Source organism: Ursus maritimus, unplaced genomic scaffold (genome assembly GCF_017311325.1).
Source record: "Ursus maritimus isolate PB19 unplaced genomic scaffold, ASM1731132v1 scaffold_24, whole genome shotgun sequence".
Classification (NCBI taxonomy): Eukaryota; Metazoa; Chordata; class Mammalia; order Carnivora; family Ursidae; genus Ursus; species Ursus maritimus.
Window position 1 is genome coordinate 4,586,667 of NW_024424897.1, and position 22,094 is coordinate 4,608,760.

A 22,094-nucleotide genomic window follows, 5' to 3' on the forward strand; every position below is an offset into this window, starting at 1 on the left:
ATACAGAGCAAATGCTGGGAGTGGATATCACTGGATTACAGGTGAACTTTTAGATTCGAACTTCTAGATTTTCTGAATTTGAAAGAAAAGGTACATGGAGAAGCTCTTTTTACATTAGAAGCCAGCAGAGAAAAAATTTTCGTGCAACACAAATAACATTCCAAGCCAATCACAAGGCATCACACACCAGAAAAAATGCAAAAAGGCACAGGAGTCAAAGGAAGCGAGGCTACTTCTGGTCAGTGGGAGGGCTTCATGGAAGAGGCGCCATTTGAGCTGGGCTTTGAAGGATGCATAGGAGTTCAAAAAGCAGCAATCTGGAGAGAAAGATGGTCAGGGGCCAGGGGTCAGGAGGTCAGGACAGGAGGCGAGGAAAGGTGGCCTGTGGAGGCCATGACAGGACCAGAGCAGGAGGAGCCCGGGGAGCAGGAAGGTCTGAGCTGGACATGACAGTGAACCGGCTGGGGAGGGCCCCACGGACAGCGGGCCGGGGAAGGCTTGGGGCTGGTGGGGATTCCATCAGTGCTGTGCTGTAGGGGGCTCCATGTGGGAGCAACTCGGCTGTGGCCCCCGGAGACCATGTCCTGCACCTGAAGCCACAGTCCAGAAGGCAGAGGGACGGGACTCCCTCCCTCCCTGATCCTTCGCCCCTGTGGTGCCAGCTGGCCCCAGGTGCCAGGGATGGCGTGCCCACAGGGGGCAGTCAGAGCAGGGCCCGCAGGGTGGGGGGCTTCTAGGAGGGGGCGGAAGGGGATGGGAGTGCCAGTCCTGTGGGAAGGAAGGATGGGAAGCCAGGTTGAGGGACAACGGGATCTGTGTCTGGATGGAGGGGGAGGGGCAGAGGAGCGGGAGGAGCCTCGGAGCAGGCGACCCCCAGAAGCTACTGCAATGGATTCCAGGACCACACCTCCACTGGGAAGGCCCTGCCCACCACTGGGCTTGCCTAGGACTTTAAGACTGGACATCCAAGGCCTAGCCGGTCAGGGCCAAGTTCTCCAGCCCAGAGTGGGCCCTGCTTCCTCCTCCTCACCCAACCTCTCACCCTGCATTACTCCCGGGCCCAAGGACCAGGGTCACCCACAGTGACTTCTGTAGTGCTGCCTGATGGGAACAGACTCCTCCCCAACTGAGCCATCTGAGCCCCTACTTCCTCCAGCCCCCACCCCCTCAGCATGCATCCCCTTTACAGCCGTCTAACTGGATCTGGCCAGCCTGAAGGTTCTCAACCTGTGAGCACTCGTCTCAGCCAGCCCCCTCCCCACCCAGCCGAGGAGACGCAGGGGGTCAGGACACACGCATGTCCACACGTGTGTGGCACACACCCCACCCCCAGCTTATGCTCCAGGGCAGGGGAACAGACCCTATCTGCTGGACCCACTGGCCGCTCTCTGAGGGCCACTGGGGTCTGTGCGCTGACCGCAGAGCTCTGGCGCTGGGCCTGGACATTTAAACTCTCTTCCACGGAGGAAGTCTGCAGTTCCCTCTGAGCTCCAGGGTCCCGGGCACCTCGGGATGGCTGCCTCGGCAACCCTCCTTGGCCTGGTTAAATCCAACTTTCTCCAAGGCTGGCTCAAAAGGCTTGGGCTCTGGGAAGACCCGCACAGCCCCCTCGAAGGCTCCTGGCGGCTCCTTACTGACTGTCCTGCTCCCGACGCAGAGCCAGCCTGACCGGCCCCAGCGGCCCCGGCTCCCAGCACAGCCTCTGGGCGACATGGGGCCCAAGCACCGTCCGCGCTGGAGGAAGACATTCTTGCACCCCTGAGGCTGTGCCCTGTCTGCCCCGATGACCCGGCGCAGTACCACCCTGGGCACACCACCCCCTGCCCAGCCCCCAGAGCCAGGACCACCTCCTCACACGTGCAGCACCAGCTGCCATCAAGACCTGGACGTGGACGGGCCTGGCGATGAGCACATCCCCAACCGCATCCTGCTTGACTCAGCTAGGCGTGAACACCTCACCCACGGGAGGGGGCTGGATCTGGACCAGGCCCTGGACCAACAGAAGACCACTCCCCACACACCAGGCACGCCTTCGTGCCAACGCCGCAGTTCTGAGCGGGTGGGCACGGCTCCGCAGGGTCAGGTTTGGGAGACGGGAGAGGGGGCTGAGGCCCAGCACCGCAGCAAACGCAGAGTCTCAGCCCCATCCCCACCCCCATCCCACCTGCTCAGTCAGACGAAGGGGGCCGCTCCCACCGAAGCATGAGGAGCACTGGTCCCCCATCCAACGCCCAACCCCGTCTGACGCCGAACGCCGTCCCAGTCCCTAAGCCCTCGGACCACTGGAAAACTTGCGTTCAAACACGAAAACCAAAGAGAACTGAAAGCCGGGTGTGGAAGGGCTATCGGTGCACCCCCATTCACAGCAGCGCGATTCCCAACAGCCGAGGCGCAGGAGCCCGAGGTCCGTCCGTGGACCCTGGCGTAGGTGGGCGTGAGCCGTGTCTGTGCCGAAGGAGGAAGTCGTGGGGCGGGGGGCGAGCAAACTGGGGTCCATCTGCACAACGGGGTATTACTCAGCCATAAAAAGTAAGGGAATGCCGACACGCGCTACACCCCCAGTGGACCGATGGACCGTGAGGACGCGGCGCTCGGCGAAGTCGGCCAGACACAGAAGGACGAACTCTGTCAGATCCCACTTCTGGGAGGTTCACAGGGACAGAGGGTAGGTGGGGGGCGCCAGGGGCTGGCAGAGAGGGACGGGGAGTTAGTGCTTGGTGGGGACAGAGTTTCGGTCTGGGAATGTTCTGGACACAGAGGGTGGAGCTGGCTGCACAACGGTGCGAGTGTGTTCATGACGGTTCAAGTGCTTGATTCACGGTACGTGTATTTCACCAAAATTAAAAATAATAATTTAAAAGGTAAATCAAAACCTAGAATGTTTTGTTTCTATGACCCAAAGAATACTTACTGAACGTTTACTGCATCCAAGTCCCACACTTGGAAAGGGTTTACAGCCCTGCCGGCCCCTGAGCCCCGATGTTCCCAAGCAGGCCCCAGGTGAGCTCCCCACGGGAGCACAACTCCGGGTCTGGGCCCTCGGGGCACAGCACCCAAGCCCCTGGCTTCCCTCCCTCACCAGAAGAGCACCTCAAACAGAGCTGTGTGCTGGTATCGCGGGACTCCCCAGCCCATGGACCCCTTCCTAGCGGCCCTGAGAAGGGGGGCACACAGAGAGTAGACATTCTTGTTTCCCTTGCCTCCGGCCACGACCCTCCCTCCCTGAGGAAGAGCTGCAGGAAGACCCTCCAAGACAAAACCTCAGGAGGCACGAACCCCCTCCTCCCACCCGAGGCCTCTGCCTCCACTGGGTGCTTACAGGGCAGCCTGCAATCCCTCTTGAGCAGCAGCCTGCCTCCCCGTGGCCCAGTGACCAGCGGCACGTGGGAGCCCGTCCCAGGGTCCCAAACCCATCCTACCCCCATGTCCCAACACGAGCCTGCCGCCTCCTCATTTCCGAGACTTCCAGACCCCCTCTGACAGCAGAAGCTCTATGCCACGGCGTATTCTGACCAGTAAAGGGGGCCCCTCGAATCCCAAAGATTCCGTCCAAAGCCCAACGCAAGCCAAACTTGCTGCTGCATCCTGGTCCACCCCGCATGGACAGAGAGGGCCGCCAGTCCCCCCCACCAGGCTTGGGAACCCTGCCCCGGTGTATTCTTGGCCTCCCCGGAATCATGTCTCCACCCACCTGCTACCCACCCCTCCCCCCCATATTCAGACTCCAGGGCAAAGCCAGCTCCCTATCCCCGAGCACCGAAGCACAGAAGGCACGCTTTTGCTACTCACTCTCTTGGCTCTTGGGTGGGGCCTCGACCACGGGGGGCTGGGGCTTGGGCTCCAGCCTGCTCTGCAGCTGAGACATCAGGGCATGTTCTGAATTCTCCAGGGTCTGGGGTGGGATGGGGGAGGCGGGCACCTCAGCTGGCTTGGGCACCTGGATCTCGACCCTCTTGGGGGCTACGTCCGCAGTGGGGGCTGCGGGCACCTCGGGGATCTTGGAGGCAGGGGTCTCCATCCTCCGGTGGGCTGACTCCTGGGGCTTGACTATGGTGATCTCCGTCCTCCGAGGGGCGGGCTCCGGCGTCTTGTGGCCCAGCGCCTCGGCTCGCTTGAGCCCAAAGCGAGATGGCCCGGGGGCGCTCACGTTCTCCACCTGCTTGGATGAGATGTCGATGGAGATCTCCGTGCGCCGGGACACGGGCTCGGCCTTGGGCCCCGAGAGCTCGACCCTCCGCAGCGCAGCCTTGGGGGATCGCTGGCTCAGGGAGTCTACATGGCGGGCTGCGGGCTCGGAGTTCTTCACACCCAGGTCCTGGAACTTCTGGGTGGAGCTGGCCACAGTGGCCCGGAGCACGGGGGTCTGGACCCTCCGGTGTGGCGTAGAGTTGGGCGTCTCGGCCTCCTCGACCTCAAAAGATCTTTTCAAGGCTGGAAAACACAGAGAGGGGGATGTGAGGAGTGGACAGTTGGGGAACGCACTGCCGCGAGGGGCCCGGGAGACTCCTGCACCCTCCACCTCTTGGGAAGAAAGGGGACAGCCCCACTCTCCTAGGGGACTCCAGCACCAGCAACTGTGCACACTGGGAGAGAGCGCGAGAAGGCTGGAGCCTGGAGGACACCAGCCTCTCTGTCCCCCATAGCCACGGCGTGGACGTGCCAGCCACGTTTTCTATAAAGATTTTCTGGCTCAAGGGGAGCTCTGATTTCTTCCTTGTTGGCCTTCCTTTATCCCTCCTCACCCCCACCCAGCGCAGACACCACCAGACACAAACACACACCAGCCACAGCAGCAGCGGGGGAGGGGGGGTCCTGAGTCACACCAGCCACAGCCATAGCCTGGCAGAATCACGACAGCAATGACACCATCATGACAATGGCACCAACAGCCGGCACTGAACTTCTTTTTTTTTTTTTTTTAAAGATTTTTATTTATTTATGCGACAGAGAGACAGCCAGCGAGAGAGGGAACACAGCAGGGGAGTGAGAGAGGAAGAAGCAGGTTCCCAGCGGAGGAGCCCGATGTGGGACTCGATCCCGGAACGCCAGGATCACGCCCTGAGCCGAAGGCAAACGCTTAACGACTGCGCTACCCAGGCGCCCCCGGCACTGAACTTCTAACACAGGTGCTGGGTTTACCGTGTACGCTTACTCCCCACGCGACCTTTGCTGTAAATACTGTTAACCCCTGGTACGGATGGGGAAACTGAGGCCCTTGTACTTAAGCAACGTGCCCGATGCGTGGAGACGGAGTGGTGGGGCCAGAAGATGCCTCCGTCCAGCTGCAAGACCCAAGGTTCTAACTGCTTGGCTGTCCTGTTGTAGGCGGCATAACGGAGCCCTGGCGTGGTCCGCAACGCCCAACTCCCTCGGTCCTCACCCTCGGCTGCCTCTGCCTGCGTGCTGTGCTAGCTGCCCCAGCCAGACCAGGGCCCCCATGGGCCGCTGGCCATCTGACTCCCACCCCACAGCCCAGTGCTTCCACCCGGCTGCCCGCTACCTCCGTAGCTAGGGGACAGCGCCTGGGAAGTGGCCCGCCATCCCCTCGGTCCCTGCAGCCACGCTCCTAACAAGAACCAGCCGCTCCCGTTATAAAGACCAGAGCAGGAACGGCCCAGCGACAGGAACACGCACCAGCTCCTTCCCGGCCGGGCCCCAAGCAGGCTCCCAGCAGCCCGGAGTGTCTCTCCCACCCCTCGCCTCACCTCACCGACCCACCCCCTCTCCCCCCGAGCCCAGGATTTCCCATGACCCCACCAGGGCCTCCCTGGGCCCCCAGCTGGCCTGGGAACCAACAACAGCCACCTGGGGCCATTCTCAGTGCCACCCCCAACCCTGAGTCTTCCCTCCTCCAAACTCCAGCTCAGTCTTGTCTCTTCCCAGTGGACAGGACTTCCTCCAGGAGCCCAGAGCCTCGCGGGCGGCTGAGCGGGTGGGTGGCCGGGGAAGCACGTGCTCGTAAGCACCGGGAGAGCGAGGAAGCGAAGGAGGCCCTCGTCCCCGACATCTGGCTGCCTGATCTACCTGTTCCCCAAACGCGGCACCCCAGCGGCACCCCTCCCAGCCCTGCATGCCTCCTTCTCAGGGCACAAAGGGCACAAAATCCTGAGCTGCAAAGCTCAGCCATCCCAGAGGCCCCACAGGGACAGAAGTGTCCCCGGTCAGAGGGACCCAGCGTGTCACTGAGCCCCTGTCTGAGGTGTGCTGCTGGCCAGAGGTTCGGACTCGGCAGGAGAATCCGGAAACCTGCATTTTTTTATGTGCCATCTCCTGATCTGTATATGCTGGCAGAGAAAACATCCCCTCTTAAAACACGCAGCAGTCACACGGAATCCCATCCACAGGCTGCAACTGGCCTGGGGCCCCGCATGTGACCTCCGGTTGATAACGTGGCCAGGGGCGGTGGGGTCCTGGGCCGAGTGGCAGGGATGTGCCCAAGCAGGGATGCCGGCACCTCTCCCCTGGGGGCTAGGCCCTAAGAGAACCACAGAGGGCAAACTGCTCGTTCCAAAGAAGGCTGAGGTGACAAAGGACAGGACCAGGGTGTGTTAAACTGGCCAGAAAGTCCAGAGCTGAACACCTGGAACCGTGACCTCATGGGGTGCCCCGGGGCCTCGAGGCATCTGGTCTACCCCCAGCCTCAAGAGCACCGTCCAAACTGGCCCCGAATGGTGGCCCCTGTCTGTCTGCGAGTCCCTGGGGTTCATCCGGGGCCGAGCTAGAGAACAGAGTCAGGGGGGTGGGCCTTTGCCCAGGTGTGCCCCAGAACGAGACGACCGCCTCTCCGGGAGTACCCATGAGGTCTGTGACCCCATTTGGAGGGGCCCTCAACCAGCAACTCACGCACCGAAGCAAAGCCCCCCCAACTCAGGCACGGACGCTCGCCGGGTGGGGATGCATTCGAACCCAACACACAGATCACCGCTGAGCCGAGTCGGCAACCCTCCTCCCTGGGCAGGTCACCACCACGGCCATCTCCACAGACGCACGCACCGTCCCCACCCGCCGCCCTCTCCTCTCACTGCTCTGTGCCCCATTGCGGCACTCGTCACCCCTGGCCCTACGTGACCTGTGTGCTCATCGTCCCCCTACACCATCGACCGAGGCTCCCCCTCCAGCTTCAGGCTCGGTCCCACCCCATCCATCCGGGTGAGTCCTAGGCTCCCAGAGAACAGGAGCTGCGCCCGACCACAGGGTGGTGACTGTCGACAAGCGTCTGGGTTGTTCTTGAGGATTTATGCCATCCCCCCGAAACGAGCACACCAGCACTGCCGCCTCCCCTGATTTCAGGTCCCCCCAAAGCCAGGCTTGCTGTCGCCTCCTGCCCCGGCCCAACGCGGTTCACACCCCTCCCTCCCATGTCATCCAGGCCATGTCATGACGATGGTGACTGGCTTTGGGGGGGGGTGTTTGGGGTCCCCGGAAACATCCTCACCCTCGTACCTCCACGAGCCACCTCTCGATCCCTTCACGGGCCTCACATGCTGCTTCTACGTGACCTGAAGATGGGAGCAGGTCGCAGGTTTGTATCTGCGGCCACAGAGCCCCGGGGAACCCCAGAGCAGGGGCTGGAAGCAGAGGCACTGGGTCTTCACCACCTGTTCAGCCTGAGAAGCTCCACTTCCCTCTACAGTTCTGTAGTGGGATGACTCGTGCCCCCCAAAAGCTGTGTCCCAGTCCTGACCCCCAGAACCAGTGAAGGTGACCTTACTTGGGAAGATAAGGTAAGGATTCCGGATGACGCCATCCTGAACTTAGAAGGGGCTCTAAGTCTTCTAAGCGTTCTTACACAGGAGAGAAGAGGGGGATCTGAGGCCCAGACTCGGAGAGGCCGTGCGAGACCGGAGACCACAGGGATGCAGCCCCAAGCCAAGGGAGCCCGGGGCCACCAGAAGCTGGGAGAAGCAGGAAGCATTCTTCCCTCCTACTTTTGGAAAGAGGATGACCCTGGTGACACTTCGACTTTGCACTTCAGGCCTCCAGAACCGTGAGAATACACTTCCGGGGCTTGAGTCCCCCAGCCTGTGGTAATTTCTTACAGCCCCAAGAAGTTACCACAGGGCCCGCTGGAGGGTAAGACGTCAGCACAGCAGGCCTGTCTGGGCTCTCCCCGTGGTGCTGCCACCCTGCCCTGCACCCCAGCCCCTCTCCAGGGACCCAGGAGGAAAAGCCACCTCCTTTTCCCTCTCCTGGAATCCCACAAAACCCTAGATGGTAGAAGTAGTCATTGGGAATGACACCGCTCTTGATTCACACCGGGAAATCTGGTGACGAAACAAGGTCATTTTTTAAGGCAAGCTTCGCAAGGGACGGCCTGTACCACGGAGGATGTGGTGACACGAGCAGCACCCAGCTGGGAGAAATTAGCAGATTGTCCTGAAGCTTCCCCCTTAGAGTCCTAAAAACACACCCTGGGTCCCAGGCACAGACACAGCCCCCGTCCTTGGGAGCCCCCTCCACCAGCTTCGAGGGGGGATGGACGTGACCTCCCCTGCGGCAGGGACCCCTCCCCTTCCCTGCAAGCCTAGAAGGCAGGCAACGGATGTGCACAAGCGGCCACAGAAGCCAGCAAGAGTGCTCACGAGCCGGTCACCCTGCACGTCTGAGACCCTGTGTGACCGCATGTCAGATCTGATGTCTGGGCAGAAAAGCGACCTGCCACTGGACCCTTGGGGAGCCCTGGGGAGCAGCACGGGGCTGCCTCCTCTTCTGTCCACAAGATGTCATTGCGGTCAGAGGGCACGAAAGACAGCCCCAGCTGGAGAGGACAAACCAACGGCCTCGGAGCCTCCGACGAGTACGGGGCCATCGTCTGGGAGGGAGAGATCCTGCCATCCATCCCCATGGGACAGGAGGTGCCCCCGCTCTGCTTACAAGGTTCCCAAAACAAGACTGCCCCCTTTCTCCCTCCTCTGCATTCAAGTCCCCCCAAAGCCAGGCTCAACCCTCACCTGCTCCCAGAGACCCTCCAGAGCCCCGCCCTCCCTAACGGGCACCGGCAGCCTGGAGACGGTAGTCCTTGCACCTGGGCCTGCTGCTGGGAATTTACCCTCGGGAAATAATCCGAAGCAGAGAATTTATGTATGGGGACGTTTGCATCAGCATTAAAACAGCAAATGCTGGAAACGATCCGGGTTTACATAGATTTTCCAAACCCATATGCCGAAGTCCTGCGCAGTCATCAAAATCACGGTTTTGAAGATGAGAAATGTTGAGAATATTGAGTAAAAATAGCAGGATACAAGATGTGTGCAAAGATCTGACTACATCTCACATGCACATGTGCGGAGCACACGCACACTCGCGGAGGACGTGGCTTCTGGATGGAGTTCAGGTGGGTGCTTTTCTCCATTACACTCTCCGGCCTTTTCCCAGCATGCCTGCACCAAGTGTGGGCCGCTTACCACTTTCAGGGAATAAAACCATCAACGCTGTTTTTAAAAACAGCCCTTGCTGCGAACAGGGGAGGCTGTGGATAATCACACGCGGGCCCAGCCCCACTTCTGCCCCAAGCCCGGCCCTCTCCAGCCCACTAACCACCTCCAGGCCCGGCTGGTGCGCAGGCCAGGGCGCCTCTCCAGATGCTCGTCCATCCGTGCCCGTGGGGGTCGAAGCAGGAGCAGCCCGGATCTGGGCCTGTTTAAGAAGGAATGCGTGGTGCACAAGGGGCCATTGTGAAGGTCCCTGCTCCGACCACAGGCTGCAGCGAGCCTCTCCCGCTTCCTGGAGCACAGAGCAGCCGGTCTGGGGAAGGGGGCACGGGGGGCAGCCACAAAGCTCTGCTCCGGGGGCGGAGGGGGGGGGGCGAATGTCATGCAAAGAATGTTAGAGACCAAGGTCAAAACAAACCCAAGCACAACTCCTGGGAGACGGGAGCAGCGGGGACGCTGCCGATCGTGGGGCCCCGTTCTGGGCTCAGGCCCCCGGAACGCTGACCCCAGCCAAACGGAGCCTCTTCCAGGTACCAGGGGAGCAGGTGGTCCCTTAATAACAGCGTGGCCACCCAGAAGCCAGGGTCGCAGCCCAGGGAACCAGGCAGGGAGTACTGCCCTCCTCCCCATCCTGAGCCTGCAGGGCAAGGCCGCAGGGAGGCGCCTGCCCGGCCGTCAGCGCGCTCAGGGCCAGCCTGTGCTCAGGGCCAGCCGTGAGGCCCTGGGTCTCCTCCCGTGGGGGCCGCGCCCGGGCACAGGCCCCTGGCTCCAGGTCAAGGACTCCGGCAGGGCCTTGACAGAGCGCGGTCTCGCTGTGGCGGACTGGAGCTGGGGGCTGCGGCTGGAGCCCCGAGACGCTCCGGGTACGGCAGGGAGACGGCAGACAGGACAGCGGTCAGTCCTGGAAGCAACAACTCCTCCAAAGGAAAAGAACCTGAGGCCACGAAGGGACTCATCGCAACTAAAGAATGAATTACCTACGGAAGGAAAGGGGCACGGCAGGCAGAGGAGGGCTGAGCAGAGGGCCGGGGTGCCCTGGAGGCGCTGACAGTCACTGGACCATGGGGGCCGACGGCGCTCTCGCAGACTGTGCTCCTCACGTCAGCGTCGTGGGGAGAAGCTCGAACAGGCAATGACTCAACCTCAGTCATCGTCACTGAGTCTCTGCTTCCTCAGCTGTCCTACCGTGGCCGACAGGATGACACAATGGTGCCCGTGACCTAATGATCACTACTGTTCACGTCTGCCCCTGTGGGTGGGTGTGCATGCAGGCGTGTGTGGTCACCCCCATGCGCGGCAAGGTGGCACGGGCCTTACCGATGTCCCTCACAGCCACGGCCAGCCTCTGCCCCTCAGCCCGAGGGCCTGTCCTGGTGGCCCCCAGGTGCCAAACCCAGAAGGCAGGAAGGGGTTAACACTGCTCCCCAGGCCAGCAGCCTTTAGGCAGTAAATGGAGGGTAAAGACCCCAGATGTCCCCCCTTGGGACACGGTGCAGGGTCCCCCAATACCCCCAATGGACCCCAGCTGTCCACCGGCCTGACATGCTCAGTGCTGCACCCTCCAGGCCAAGCCCTTCCAGCCTCCTCTGCTGGGGAGTACCTGGATCACCCGCCCAAGCCCACTAGGATCCCTGTCTCAGAAACTGCCCCCAGGGGCTCCGTGGAGGGGAGATGGCTAAGGAGGCAGGTGGGGAAGGGGAGGGGGATGTGTCCTCAGGAAACAAAACAGTCCAAAAGGAAAAGCTTGAAAACAGACACTGGCTGAGTGGGGCCTGCACCGGGGAGCCGAAGGCTGCAAACAGCTCGGGCACCATCAGCCAGTGGGGCCTTAGAGTTCACACAGAGAAACACGTTTAACAACAAGCAAGAGGCCACGTCCAAACAAAGGAAGAGCGGATAGAGAGCACAGCACCCATGGGTCCAAACCCTCCACCCGGCCCCTCTCCCTCTGCCTCCCCAGGGTGAGGCCTGGCCGGGCTGCAGGGCCAGATGCAGCCTGAGAGCCACGTCCCATGCCAGCCTTGCGCTGCTCCCGCCCTGGCTCGGGTCTCGGGTTCAGGGCTACGGGCTGCCCTGGGCTCGTGTGCGCATGCGGGCGGCTGAAGGCGGCCTGGGGAGCCAGGCAGCATGCACTCGGCCCCTCTCCCTGGCCCTGGGATCACCAGCAGGCCTGCATTTCAACACCAGGCCCCGTCTTACCAAGGGTCCGGCCTAGGCCCCCTGGACAAGGAGGAACCGGCTGACCCCCATGAGCCCTGGGAGGATGTGCAAGGACAGCCAACAGTATGGCTGAGAACTGTGGATTGACCAGGGGGTCTCTGCGCCCAAGGGAGGCCATGCAGCCCCAGGCAAAGCATGTGAGCTGGCCCTGCCCCCGCCTTGATTGATTTGGATGACTGTCTTTTACTTTAGATCTGGGGGACATCCCGGGGTCCTTCCTGCTCCTCACAGCTTCCACCCACGAGGCCTGGCCCTCTACTCTGGGACGGCAATGTGAGAGAGCACAGGCTGGGTTTCCCAGACGGGGCCAAGAGCAACAAACAAGCCCCCTCCCTCCCTTCCCAGGGTTGCAGGAGGAGCTCGGCCCACCACTCACGGGCTCCCCCCGGGCCCCGACAGCCTGCGTGGCACCCTTCCCCGGCCACGACATTTCCGGGCACAAAAAGAATACAAAAGCCAGGAGCGGAGCACCAGCGACCCCCAACCCATACACACGCGCACACGCGACCCTCTCGGCTATGAGCGGGAGCCCAGTGGCAGCTAGGGTCAAAAGCCACCTTCTCTTATTCCCCAAATTTACTGTGTCAACTTCTCCCTGAAACTGGTTCTCTGGCAGCCTGGCAGGCGAGCAAGGGCACAGGTGTAACCAGCCCTCCCCACCCTCGCGACACAGTCCAGTCCCCCCAGCATGGGACCAGAGGTCCCACAGGCTTCCTGTACGACGGCTCCCAGACTCTGCTATGCAGCCCACAGAAGACACTGGTCGAACGGTGGCCCCCAACAGGATAGGTCCAAGTCCCAGTTCCCAAAACCTTTGAAAGGGACCCTGCTTGGGGAAAGGGTCTTTGCAGAAGTATTAAGGATCTCGAGAGGAGATCACCCTGGATAAGGGTGGGCCCCACATCCAATGGCAGGTGTCCTCCTAAGATACAGAAAAGGAGAAGGCCACATGACCAGGGGCAGAGACTGGAGGAATGTCCACAAGCCAAGGACTGTCACTGAAGACTGCGGGGACAGATGCCTGGAACAGACACTCCCTCGGAGCACCCAGCAGGAACCAACCCCTGCCCACACCTTGACTTCAGGCTGTGGGCTCCAGGACGGGGACAGGCTAATGTCTAATGTTTTAAGCCATCCAGTGTGGCACTTCGTTACAGCAGCCCCAGGAAATGAACACGCCAACAGAACACAGAAGAGAGAGGGGAGGTCTGGCAGCCACCGTGGCCACCTTCTGTGGGTGCTGAAGCCACTTCCCGCCATGACTCCCCAGCTCTGAGAAGGGGAACACGGGTACCCTGGAATCGGACTGGCCTGGCAAGAAGGAGCCTCTCCCCCTTGGCCGGCATCAGGCCATGAGCTCACCCCAGCCCCCTCTTGCTGCTTGCTCTCCCTCCCCGGCCTCAGAGCCTCCCCCACGTCCACCCAGGCCAGGGCCCATGCATCCCGCCCACCTAGGATGCCCCAGCTCACACCTGTTGTCCCAGTGTCACCTGACAGGGCACCCTGTTTGCTCCCAACACTGTCTGCCTTGGGGCAGAAAGTTCTCTGGTCGGCCTCCCTTCAGAGGGTTCATTACTGGTGTTTACCCCTCCCCCACCAGAGAAGGGTCTAGGGCCTTGGAGTGACAGCTGTCTAGTCTGGGAGACCCGGCAGGCAGCCTGGGACAGCCTGGTAACGACTCCTGCTACAAGAAGTCTCTACACGGAGTAGAGACGACACACGGGCATGGGGACTCTTCTCCCAGGTGAAGGCCTCTCTGTGCTTGCTCCTGCCGTCGGCCCAGTCCCCCTGGGTCCGGTGACACAGCGTCATTCCAGGCAGGTTGAAAAGTTCCCTTAGACGCTGGACCACCCTTTTTCCTTGACTAAAGTTAAGGGAACACGTGCACACGGAGAACTGTCTTGCAGATGGAAGGGTCTTGTCCTCCCCTCTCTCAAACCAAGGAGAGAGCAGAGCTCGGACACCACACGCTGAGCAGCCAGCAGAGATAGGGATGAGATAGGCCAAGAATGTCTTGCCCCAGGGTGGGGCTGCTGGGCGGGTAGAACTCTCCCTGGACGGGGGAGGGGGCCCAGCCTGGAGCGAGAGGAGCGGACACAGGACCTCTCCGGCTTCCTCGGGTCAAAGGTTCCCAGATAAATGGCAGTCAGGGAGGGCAAGAGGGAGCCCCTGGGAGGGCACTGACTTCAAAACCCGAAACCACAGGCCGAAGCTTCAAGGGCCTCAGAGGTCATACAGCCCAGAGCCCTTCAGCCTGCAGCCCCCTTCCCGGGCACCCCCGACACCCTGCGGGGGTCTCCAGGGGGTCCTGTCCCAGAAAGAGAACAGAGCTGCCGGTTCCAGGTTGGAGCACAGCCCGTCCCCCCCACCAGAAGGTCCCCACCACCTCCTCAGTCCTCTCCCTCCTTTCTACCCACACCCTCCAACCGCCCACCTTCCCCCAAACCCGCAGGCCCATAAGCGCTACTCCCGGCCCCCACCCCAACCTCGGAGCAAGGATAGTCCCTGTGAATAAGCCCTCCCGCACCTGCCTGGCCATGTCCCCGGGGGCTTCTCTCCCCGACCACGCTCGCAGCAGACCAGGACCTCGGCACCTAGGACGGCTGGGCTCCATGGCGCAGGCCGAGCTGCCGGGCCGCGGTCAGGGTGGGGGGCCAGCTGCTCCTGACCGGCCAGGCGGAGGAACCACCCCGCCTTCCTCACTGACTACCGGGGAGACGGTGAATGCACTTAGGGGGGGGAGGGGAAAAAAAACAAACCAGCCTACAACCAGGGGCCCCTCGGCCCAGGTGGAGCCCTCCATTAATCACGCAGCCTGCCGAGGGACACCAGGGGGACAGATGGAGCTGCCTGTGTTGTGGCCTCGGGGCAGCAGCAAGCGGGTCGTGCCCAGCCAACGGGAGCTTCAGCCTAATTACAGGGGACGGTGACCCCAGGGAGCAGGGGTCAGGTGCCGGTCAGAGCAGCACCCAGGAGTCCAGCTGCTGCTCAGGCCTCCCGAGGAATGGTGGGGGTGGGCGGTGGGGGAGGAAGGGACTCAGTGACCACAAAGCCCTACCTGCACCGACATGGACTTGTGGGTTCAGCTTCTGCCAACCCAGAGAGGGTGGAGTGGCCTTGGTCTCTATCCTCAAGGACAGGAAGGGTCTGGCAGGGGAGGGGACACAGAAAACTAAAAGGAGGAGGTGAGTTTGTTGTGTGGAAGAGACCACAGCTGGACGCTGAGAAGATTCTGGAAGGGGCTCCCAGGGAGCAATAGCACCTCCAACGGGGGAGGCTGCCTGGCTCTTCCAAAGAGCCCGGGGAGGGGGGCACTGAGTGAGGCAGCCTCCAGGGTCCCTCCTGGTCAGGGCCTTACCGGGCTCTCACCAGGGACGGCAAGCTCTTGGTCAACTCTACACAGGCATCTAGAGCATGAGAGACCCCTGGACAGGTCCAGCAGGTGGGCCATGGGCAGCTGCTCAGAGGACAGCAGACGGGACACACCACACTCCTGGCGCACGGACGTGGAGGCCGGGGCCCGGACAGGCCAACATCCCTCAGAGCCTGGCCTCCCGCTCCCCACCTACCCATCCCGCCCCAAGCCTAGAACACTCTGCTGCCCCTCGCATGGGCCCCTCACATGGGCCACCAGAGCAGGCTGAAGGGCGGGTTGAAGGCATGTCCGTGTCCTAGCCCCCAGAGCCCATAAATGGGATCTTGGAAATAAGGTCTTTGCAGATGTGATTAAAAATCTCAAAACGTGGGGCGCCTGGGTGGCACAGCGGTTAAGCGTCTGCCTTCGGCTCAGGGCGTGATCCCGGCGTTATGGGATCGAGCCCCACATCAGGCTCCTCCGCTGTGAGCCTGCTTCTTCCTCTCCCACTCCCCCTGCTTGTGTTCCCTCTCTCGCTGGCTGTCTCTATCTCTGTCAAATAAATAAATAAAATCTTTAAAAAAAAAAAATCTCAAAACATGATCATTGTGGATTTAAGGTGAGAGCTCAAGTCGATACTGAGCGTGCTCCTAAAAGATAGGAAAGACAAGGCCATGCAGAGGAGGGGACCACATGAAGATGAGACAAGCAGGCGACGGGTCCACAAGCCATGAATGCCAAGGACCGCAGACAACCCCAGGAGCTAGGACTGAGGCCTGGGACATGTTCTCCCTTGGGGCCTCCAGAAGGAATCAGCCTGGCTGATGCCTGGATTTGGGACCTGGGGCCTCCTGCCCCGGGCTTCACACCCCCCTAGCCTGTGGAACTTTCCTGCGGCAAACTCACACTCCCGCTGCCTCCCGGCCTACTAAGCCTTCTCTCCCACCTGTGCCCCTGACCCACCTGTGCCCTGAGTCATCCCCCCCACCCCTGCCAGAGCTGATCACACACACTTGTCAGGTCCCGGTCTCACTTTTCCAGTGCCCCCCCCCCAACCGCAGCTTCCAGGCAGTGGTGAACTTACTCTTTTCACATTTTATGTTCAGAAAAGCTCCGAGCATTCACCTGCCCTGCATGGCTTTAGGGAAGACCCCTACTCCAGGCAGAGCAGGCAGTGCGCCCCAGCAGCTGGCACGGGACCCTGCGGGGCATCCTCCCTTTGCTGCACAATGGGCCTCTGGGACAGGCAGTGTGTGACTCTTAAGTTACCTGTCTGCTGGGCTGCAGGTGGACAATAAATGACCCCCTCCAGGGCCCACCCCATAAAGAGACAACCCTCCGTTCTGCTTCTGGCCTGCCTAAGAAGGAAAACGGAAGCGCGGTTTATGGTGAGCTCTAAATCCGTGCGAGAGCTCCTGGCAGACCCCCCGCCACCGCCCTGCACCGCCTAGGACTGCCAACGCCGCCCCAGAAGCCCTGACCCACCCACGCAGGGCCCAGGCTGCCAACTGCCAGTCCTCATTCCCGCCTCTGCAGCCTCCGGGCAACCAGGCCCTCCCTCCCAGGCCACCAGCTGCAGGGGCCACCACCTGCCCAGGAACCGCTCAGGGTCCACCACCCAAACAGGGACCCACCCCACCCCACCTGGACACCCCCTTCAGGGGCAGGAAACAGAGCTGCCTGCAGGAATGATACTTTTCTTAACTAAAAGAAGAGAACTGTAGCTCAGCTCTCGATGTAACTGCTCCGTGTGGGATGGTCAGGGGCAGCTCTGCTGAGCCCAGGGCTGGGGAGGCTGCCTGCGCCGGACAGATGACCCCTCTGGCCTCAGTGTCCTGTGACAGATAGACCAGAAAGAAGGGCAGGGCTGAAGAGCCCCTTCCAGCTCTCACACCCTCCGACCCGAAGGCCATTCTGAAGTCGGCCGGCAGCTCCAGCCACTCTTACTGCTCCCGAACTCTCAGCGACTGCGGGGTGGACAGGGAGGGCCAGCCCACCTCCACCCCGGGGCTGAGGTCGAGGACCACAGCTCTGGCCACATTCCTCTGGGGCCAAAACCACAGCTGGGAGCGGCGTGTGTGAAGGGGGCTCCTGGCCACGCGCACCTCTGGGCCAAGGGGCCTTCCCTCAGCCAGCAGCCCAACCTGGAGCTGGAGCAGCCAGCAGGAGCACCTCTCCAGCAGCGCGGGAGCACCTCTCCAGCAGCGTGGGAGCCTGGGCTGACAGAGTGATTCTTCTGTTTGACAATAAACTTGCAAAGATAACATCTATTGCTCTTTTCCTGACTCTAAAAGCAGTCTAGGTACGATGCAGAAAATGTGCTAGACACAAAGAAAATAGAAGAAAAAACATCGATAAACCCATGACCCAGAGAACCACTGTCAGTATCTTGGCCAAGGTCCTTCCAATCCTTCTGCTGCGCGTGTACGTGCAGGGACGCGCTCTGAGCTGCCCTCGGGTAGCATCGCGTGGGCCAAATCTCTACTGTTCGAGCACCAGCTCTCTGAATTCCTCTGTAGGTATAAGGTCCTGGCTCCCGATCACTCTCAGCGCTGACCACTGGTCACAATCATTTCTGGAGCTTGTTAAAAAATCGATAGCTGGTCCCGGCCTCCTGGAGTTTCTGGGTCAGGACGGCTGGGTGGGCCTGGCACCCCAAGGTGCATCACAGGGGAAGGCGGGGGAGGTCCTTACAAGCCTCCTCTCCACCACCACCCCTTGCTGAGAATCCTACAAAAAGAAAATCCTAAGCACCAACCATCATGGGGGCCGCCCTGACTAGAGACCTTGGAGATAGCAGCTCAGCAGCCCAGCCCACCCCCCACCCGACCCCAAAAGTCACCCAAGATCAGTCTAGCCTCAGCCACCACCGCTCAGCTCCCAGATTGGTCATGACGGGAGGACGCATTGGGCACTGCTAGGGGCAGAGGCACATGTGACTGGGGGGGGGGGGAGCATGTCGGTCATGAGGCCTCAAAACCTGCCCACAGCCCACACCATGTTGACCTTGGACAGAGAAGGTCCAGGCAGCCTGGGGCCCCCACAACAACACACGGTTTAACTCACCTGCTACGGGAAACACAGAGAGGAGAGAGGTGCAGTCCAGCTTGCAGGGCCCCCACCCGGGGCCCCCACCCGCCCCCGCCTCCGTGAATCTGCCCGCGCCTCCCCACAGACTGTCATCCTCCCAGGGACAAGAGCAAAGCCTGCTGATGCTTGTCCCTGCTGTAGACCGCGTGTCTGCTGTGCCTAACACCAAATTCCTGTTGAACCCCATCCCCAGTGTGATGGTACGAGGCCTTTGGAGGTGCTCAGGACATGAGCGTGGAGCCCTCGGGAACAGATCAGTGTCCCTGTAAAAGAGACCCCTCCGGCCGGTGAGGACACAGGGAAGACGGCCATCTGCAAGCAGGACCTGGCAGCAAGGTGATCCTGGATCCCCAGCCTCCAGGACAGTTGAGGGATGAATGCAGGGTTTAAGCCCCACCGTCGGGTTTTCGTGACCACGGCGCGCACAGACCACCAGCACCGCCCCTTCTGCACCAGGGCCTCGGGCATCCTACGAACCCACAAGTCCGTTGCTTTGAATTTCTAACAGCTGACGTTGCAGGGTGCTTACTCCATGCCAGGCACGGCTCTCACGCCCATTCAGTTCTCATGGCCACCCCAAGACACGGCGACTTGACGCCCTCCCCACCTCCCAAAGGGGAAGCCAAGGCCCGGAGAGGCAAGTGACTGGCCCAGCATCACAGCCTGGGCGCCGGTGAAGCCAGGTCCCAACCAGCACGCTAACCGGCACACCACTCTGGCTCCAAACCCCACCAGGCCCCCCACGCCGAGAGCTACACCCTCACGGGGAGAGGGCCCGCTACCCCCCAGCGCTGCACGGAGCCCTGAACCCTCACCACCTCTCACAAGCTCCCCGCCACCCTGCAATGTGGACGCTATGCTTCCCGTCTCGCAAAAAGCGGTCACAGAGCTGGAAGACAGTGAGGCCAGGACTGGAGGAGGGGCAGCGGCCACCAGACCGCAGGCTCTAGATGCCCAGCCGTTTCCCACCCACCGCTCACGAGGAGCCTGAGCTATCCATCACAGCCCGGCAGGGTCAGCCTGTGGCAGGTGGCACCAGGCGGGGCCAGAGGGCAGGATTCAGCAGTAGGGAGGGACGGGCTGATGCAGGTGTGGGTCAGGATGACCTGGGTCTGCCTGCCAGCGTGGCTGGGGGCCCAGGGTGGCCCTAAGTGCGCCTCAGCAGCCCGTCCACCTTGCCAGACTGTGGGAAGACCGAAAGACTGAGCAAGTGCCCAAGCCAGCGCCTGGCACACAGCAGGCGCTCACCAAAGGAGCCGGTTATGGAAACTCACCACCAGCTCGGTCAGAGGAAGCCTGTGAGCAAAGGGGGAACAGCTGGAAGGGCCGGGACTCGGATCAGAAACAAAGAATGCAGGAGGGAGGGAAGGAGGGCGGGAGGGAGGCCAGAGCCTGACAGCTGGCTCCGGGGCAGCTGTTTGCGAGAGCCTGGTTCATCATTTAAATATTAGGAGAGATGTAAATATTTGAGTGCACAAGGCAGGGGGATGATTTCATTCCTCACCAGTATCCCCATTCTCCCAGCTGCCCTAAGACTCGGTGTCCCCCAGGGCCTGGGGTGGGGACAGCCACCCAGGAGAGAGAGAACACAACTCCACCTCCCTCCTACAAAGGTGTGAACGGATGACGGCCTTCCCCGTATCACCCCCAAGGGGCCCCAGGCCTGCCAAGGGTTTCTTTAGCAGCTCAGCAAAAAAGCAAAGCAGCCCTTCCTGCGGGTTTGTGGAGAAGGCCCAGGACTTCAAGCTTGCCGCTCCAACCTGCCACCAGCTCCACCCCTGCTAGGTGAACACATCAGGCGCCTCTCTCCCCCCCCGCATCATTCACCACCCAAGTCCCTCCCGGCTCACCTAGCCTCCTGACCAGGAGCAAAGATGGAGCCCGGGTCCTCCTTGTGAGCACAGCCCCAAGGGTATCCCATCAGGTGCAGGCCCCTCTGCCGGGTGTGGGCACAACGGGACCCCCCAAACAACTAGGAGTTGGGAGAAATCACAAGAGAAGCCAGCCAGCACCAGGTGCCTGGAGACCCTGCCTGGTAAACTCCCACCAGGGACTCTGGTTAGGTGCTCCTTCCTCCAGGAAGCCCTCCTGAACCCACCCCTCTCTAGGATTCATGCTTGGACCCCCAGAACCTAGAACAGAGCTGGCATTTAGCTGGTGCCCACAGACAGCCGTTGACTACAAGGAATGAGCCCACGGCCCCCCCCACCCCACGGACCCTCCTCCTGGCCCGACAGGGAACAGACGAACGCCAGCACTTCTCGATCCGAACAAAAAGCCAAAATCCACTTTCCAGAGCGTGCCTTCCCTGACTTTTTATGAGGAACAGGAGGCAGGGGACAGCAAAGAAGATCGCCCCTCCAGGCCTGGTTGGAAGCCAGGAAAACTTGTATGCTTTTATTGTAGATAATCTCGGTCTCCGGGGGACACGGGGCAGGGGCCTGGCCTACCACTCACAGGGAAACTGCCCACCCACATGGAGAGGAGGGCCAAATATCCCAGAGGGCCAAATATCCCAGCTCGGAGCCGGCTGCCTGGACCCAGGGATGGGGCCAGCCCGGACACAGAATGAGATCCTGCCGGGACAGTACAGTAATCCACCGGGCTGCTGGCCACGATGCTTAGAACCAGAAACATGTCCATCTTCCAGGTCAGTGCCTGGGGGAGGGGAGACGGCAAGGTGGCACATACTGGGGACATCTGTCTCTTCCCACCGAAAAGAAAGATGATGCTGTCTGTCACCTAACCTCCCACGAGCAGAGAGGAGGTTGTCTGTGGCCCGGGTGGCTCCCTTCCTCAATTCCAGGGGACCCTCAGCTGTAGCCTCCCGCAGGGAGGTGCCCAGGACCCCCAGACCCTACCCCAGGGGACAGCCAGAAGCCCATCAGCAAAGACAGCCAGTCACTGGCCAGCACTCCTCGAAGGGTCAGGGAAGGCTGTGGCTTTGGTTAGGAGACCAGATACAGAATCATCGAAAAAGACCTGACAAGGCCTGCAAAAGAGCATTCCAGTCCCTCCTTGGAAAACTGAGGAAGCAGGACACAGAGGGGTAAGGAACTCTGGAATTCTCCCACTTGATCCGAATAAGCAACAGGCCGCAAGACCCCCCCCCACCTCCCCATGGCCACCCATTTGTACCCAGGGAACAACCATGGAACCCCCCAGACAGACAGATGGGCCCTCGGAGACCAGAGGAGTAGAAGAATGGACAGGAGGTGGGCAAGTCACCTCTCCTCTTCCCCTTCCCCATCTCCCCTGGCTTTCCCAGGAGTCCATTCCAAGTGTCTGAAGGCAAAGGGACACAGGAAGCTCTAAGCCATGGGTGGGGAGGACACACTTATGCATTTAAGGCCGGGGCCCTGGATTTTTCTGGATTTTGCAACTCAGCCCAGTAGAGGGAAAAGGCCAGAGTCCATAGAGGCTCACCCTCCCGGGAGGGGCTATTAAAAACTCAGGAGCATGGGGAAGAGAGCAGACAAGGAAAAACACCAAACACAAGAAAGAATAGAAGTAGGCTGGAGCTTCATTCCTGGCTCCCCACCTTCTCTGCAGCCCCGGCTCCTAACAGAGCCCTGGGCTGGGCGTGGGGACTCCAAGGACATCAGAAAACGGGCATTGTCCTCTTGTCCCTCCGCCTAAATTTCTGGGCACTGGCAGCACTTTTAAAAATGACAACAAGCTTAGGAGCTTCCAGAATGTCTCCTGGTCCAGGCTGCATGGAGCCTCCGGGCTCTGTCCCGACCAAATTAAACAGCCCCGACTCAGAACTGCCCCAGGCGCCGGGAGTGTCTAGGGGCAGACGGCTGGATCTCTTTGGCTGCATATTACAAATCCTCAGGCTCCTGGGACCGTGCTCCAGAGAGTTCCAGACCATTCGGTCTCATAAGCAACTCAGAGAGCCTCCAAATTTGGGGAAAACCGAGAGGGCTTTGGAAAGAAAAGCAGTGTTGGGCCATTTTTCCTCAGTGGCTTTGTCAAAAGAAAGCACAAGAGCTCCT

At 61.0% G+C, this 22,094-nt stretch overlaps 1 protein-coding gene across 2 annotated transcripts in view; it reads right to left on the reverse strand.

The window, feature by feature from the left end:
- The window catches only part of SEPTIN9 (septin 9), a 132,890-nt gene that overhangs the window by 72,599 nt on the left and 38,197 nt on the right, over positions 1-22,094 (reverse strand). For both annotated transcript variants that reach the window (XM_040640142.1, XM_040640141.1), the window contains exon 2: positions 3,790-4,431. In XM_040640142.1, the coding sequence (XP_040496076.1) occupies positions 3,790-4,431 (642 nt within the window). The remainder of the gene's footprint in view (positions 1-3,789; positions 4,432-22,094) is intronic.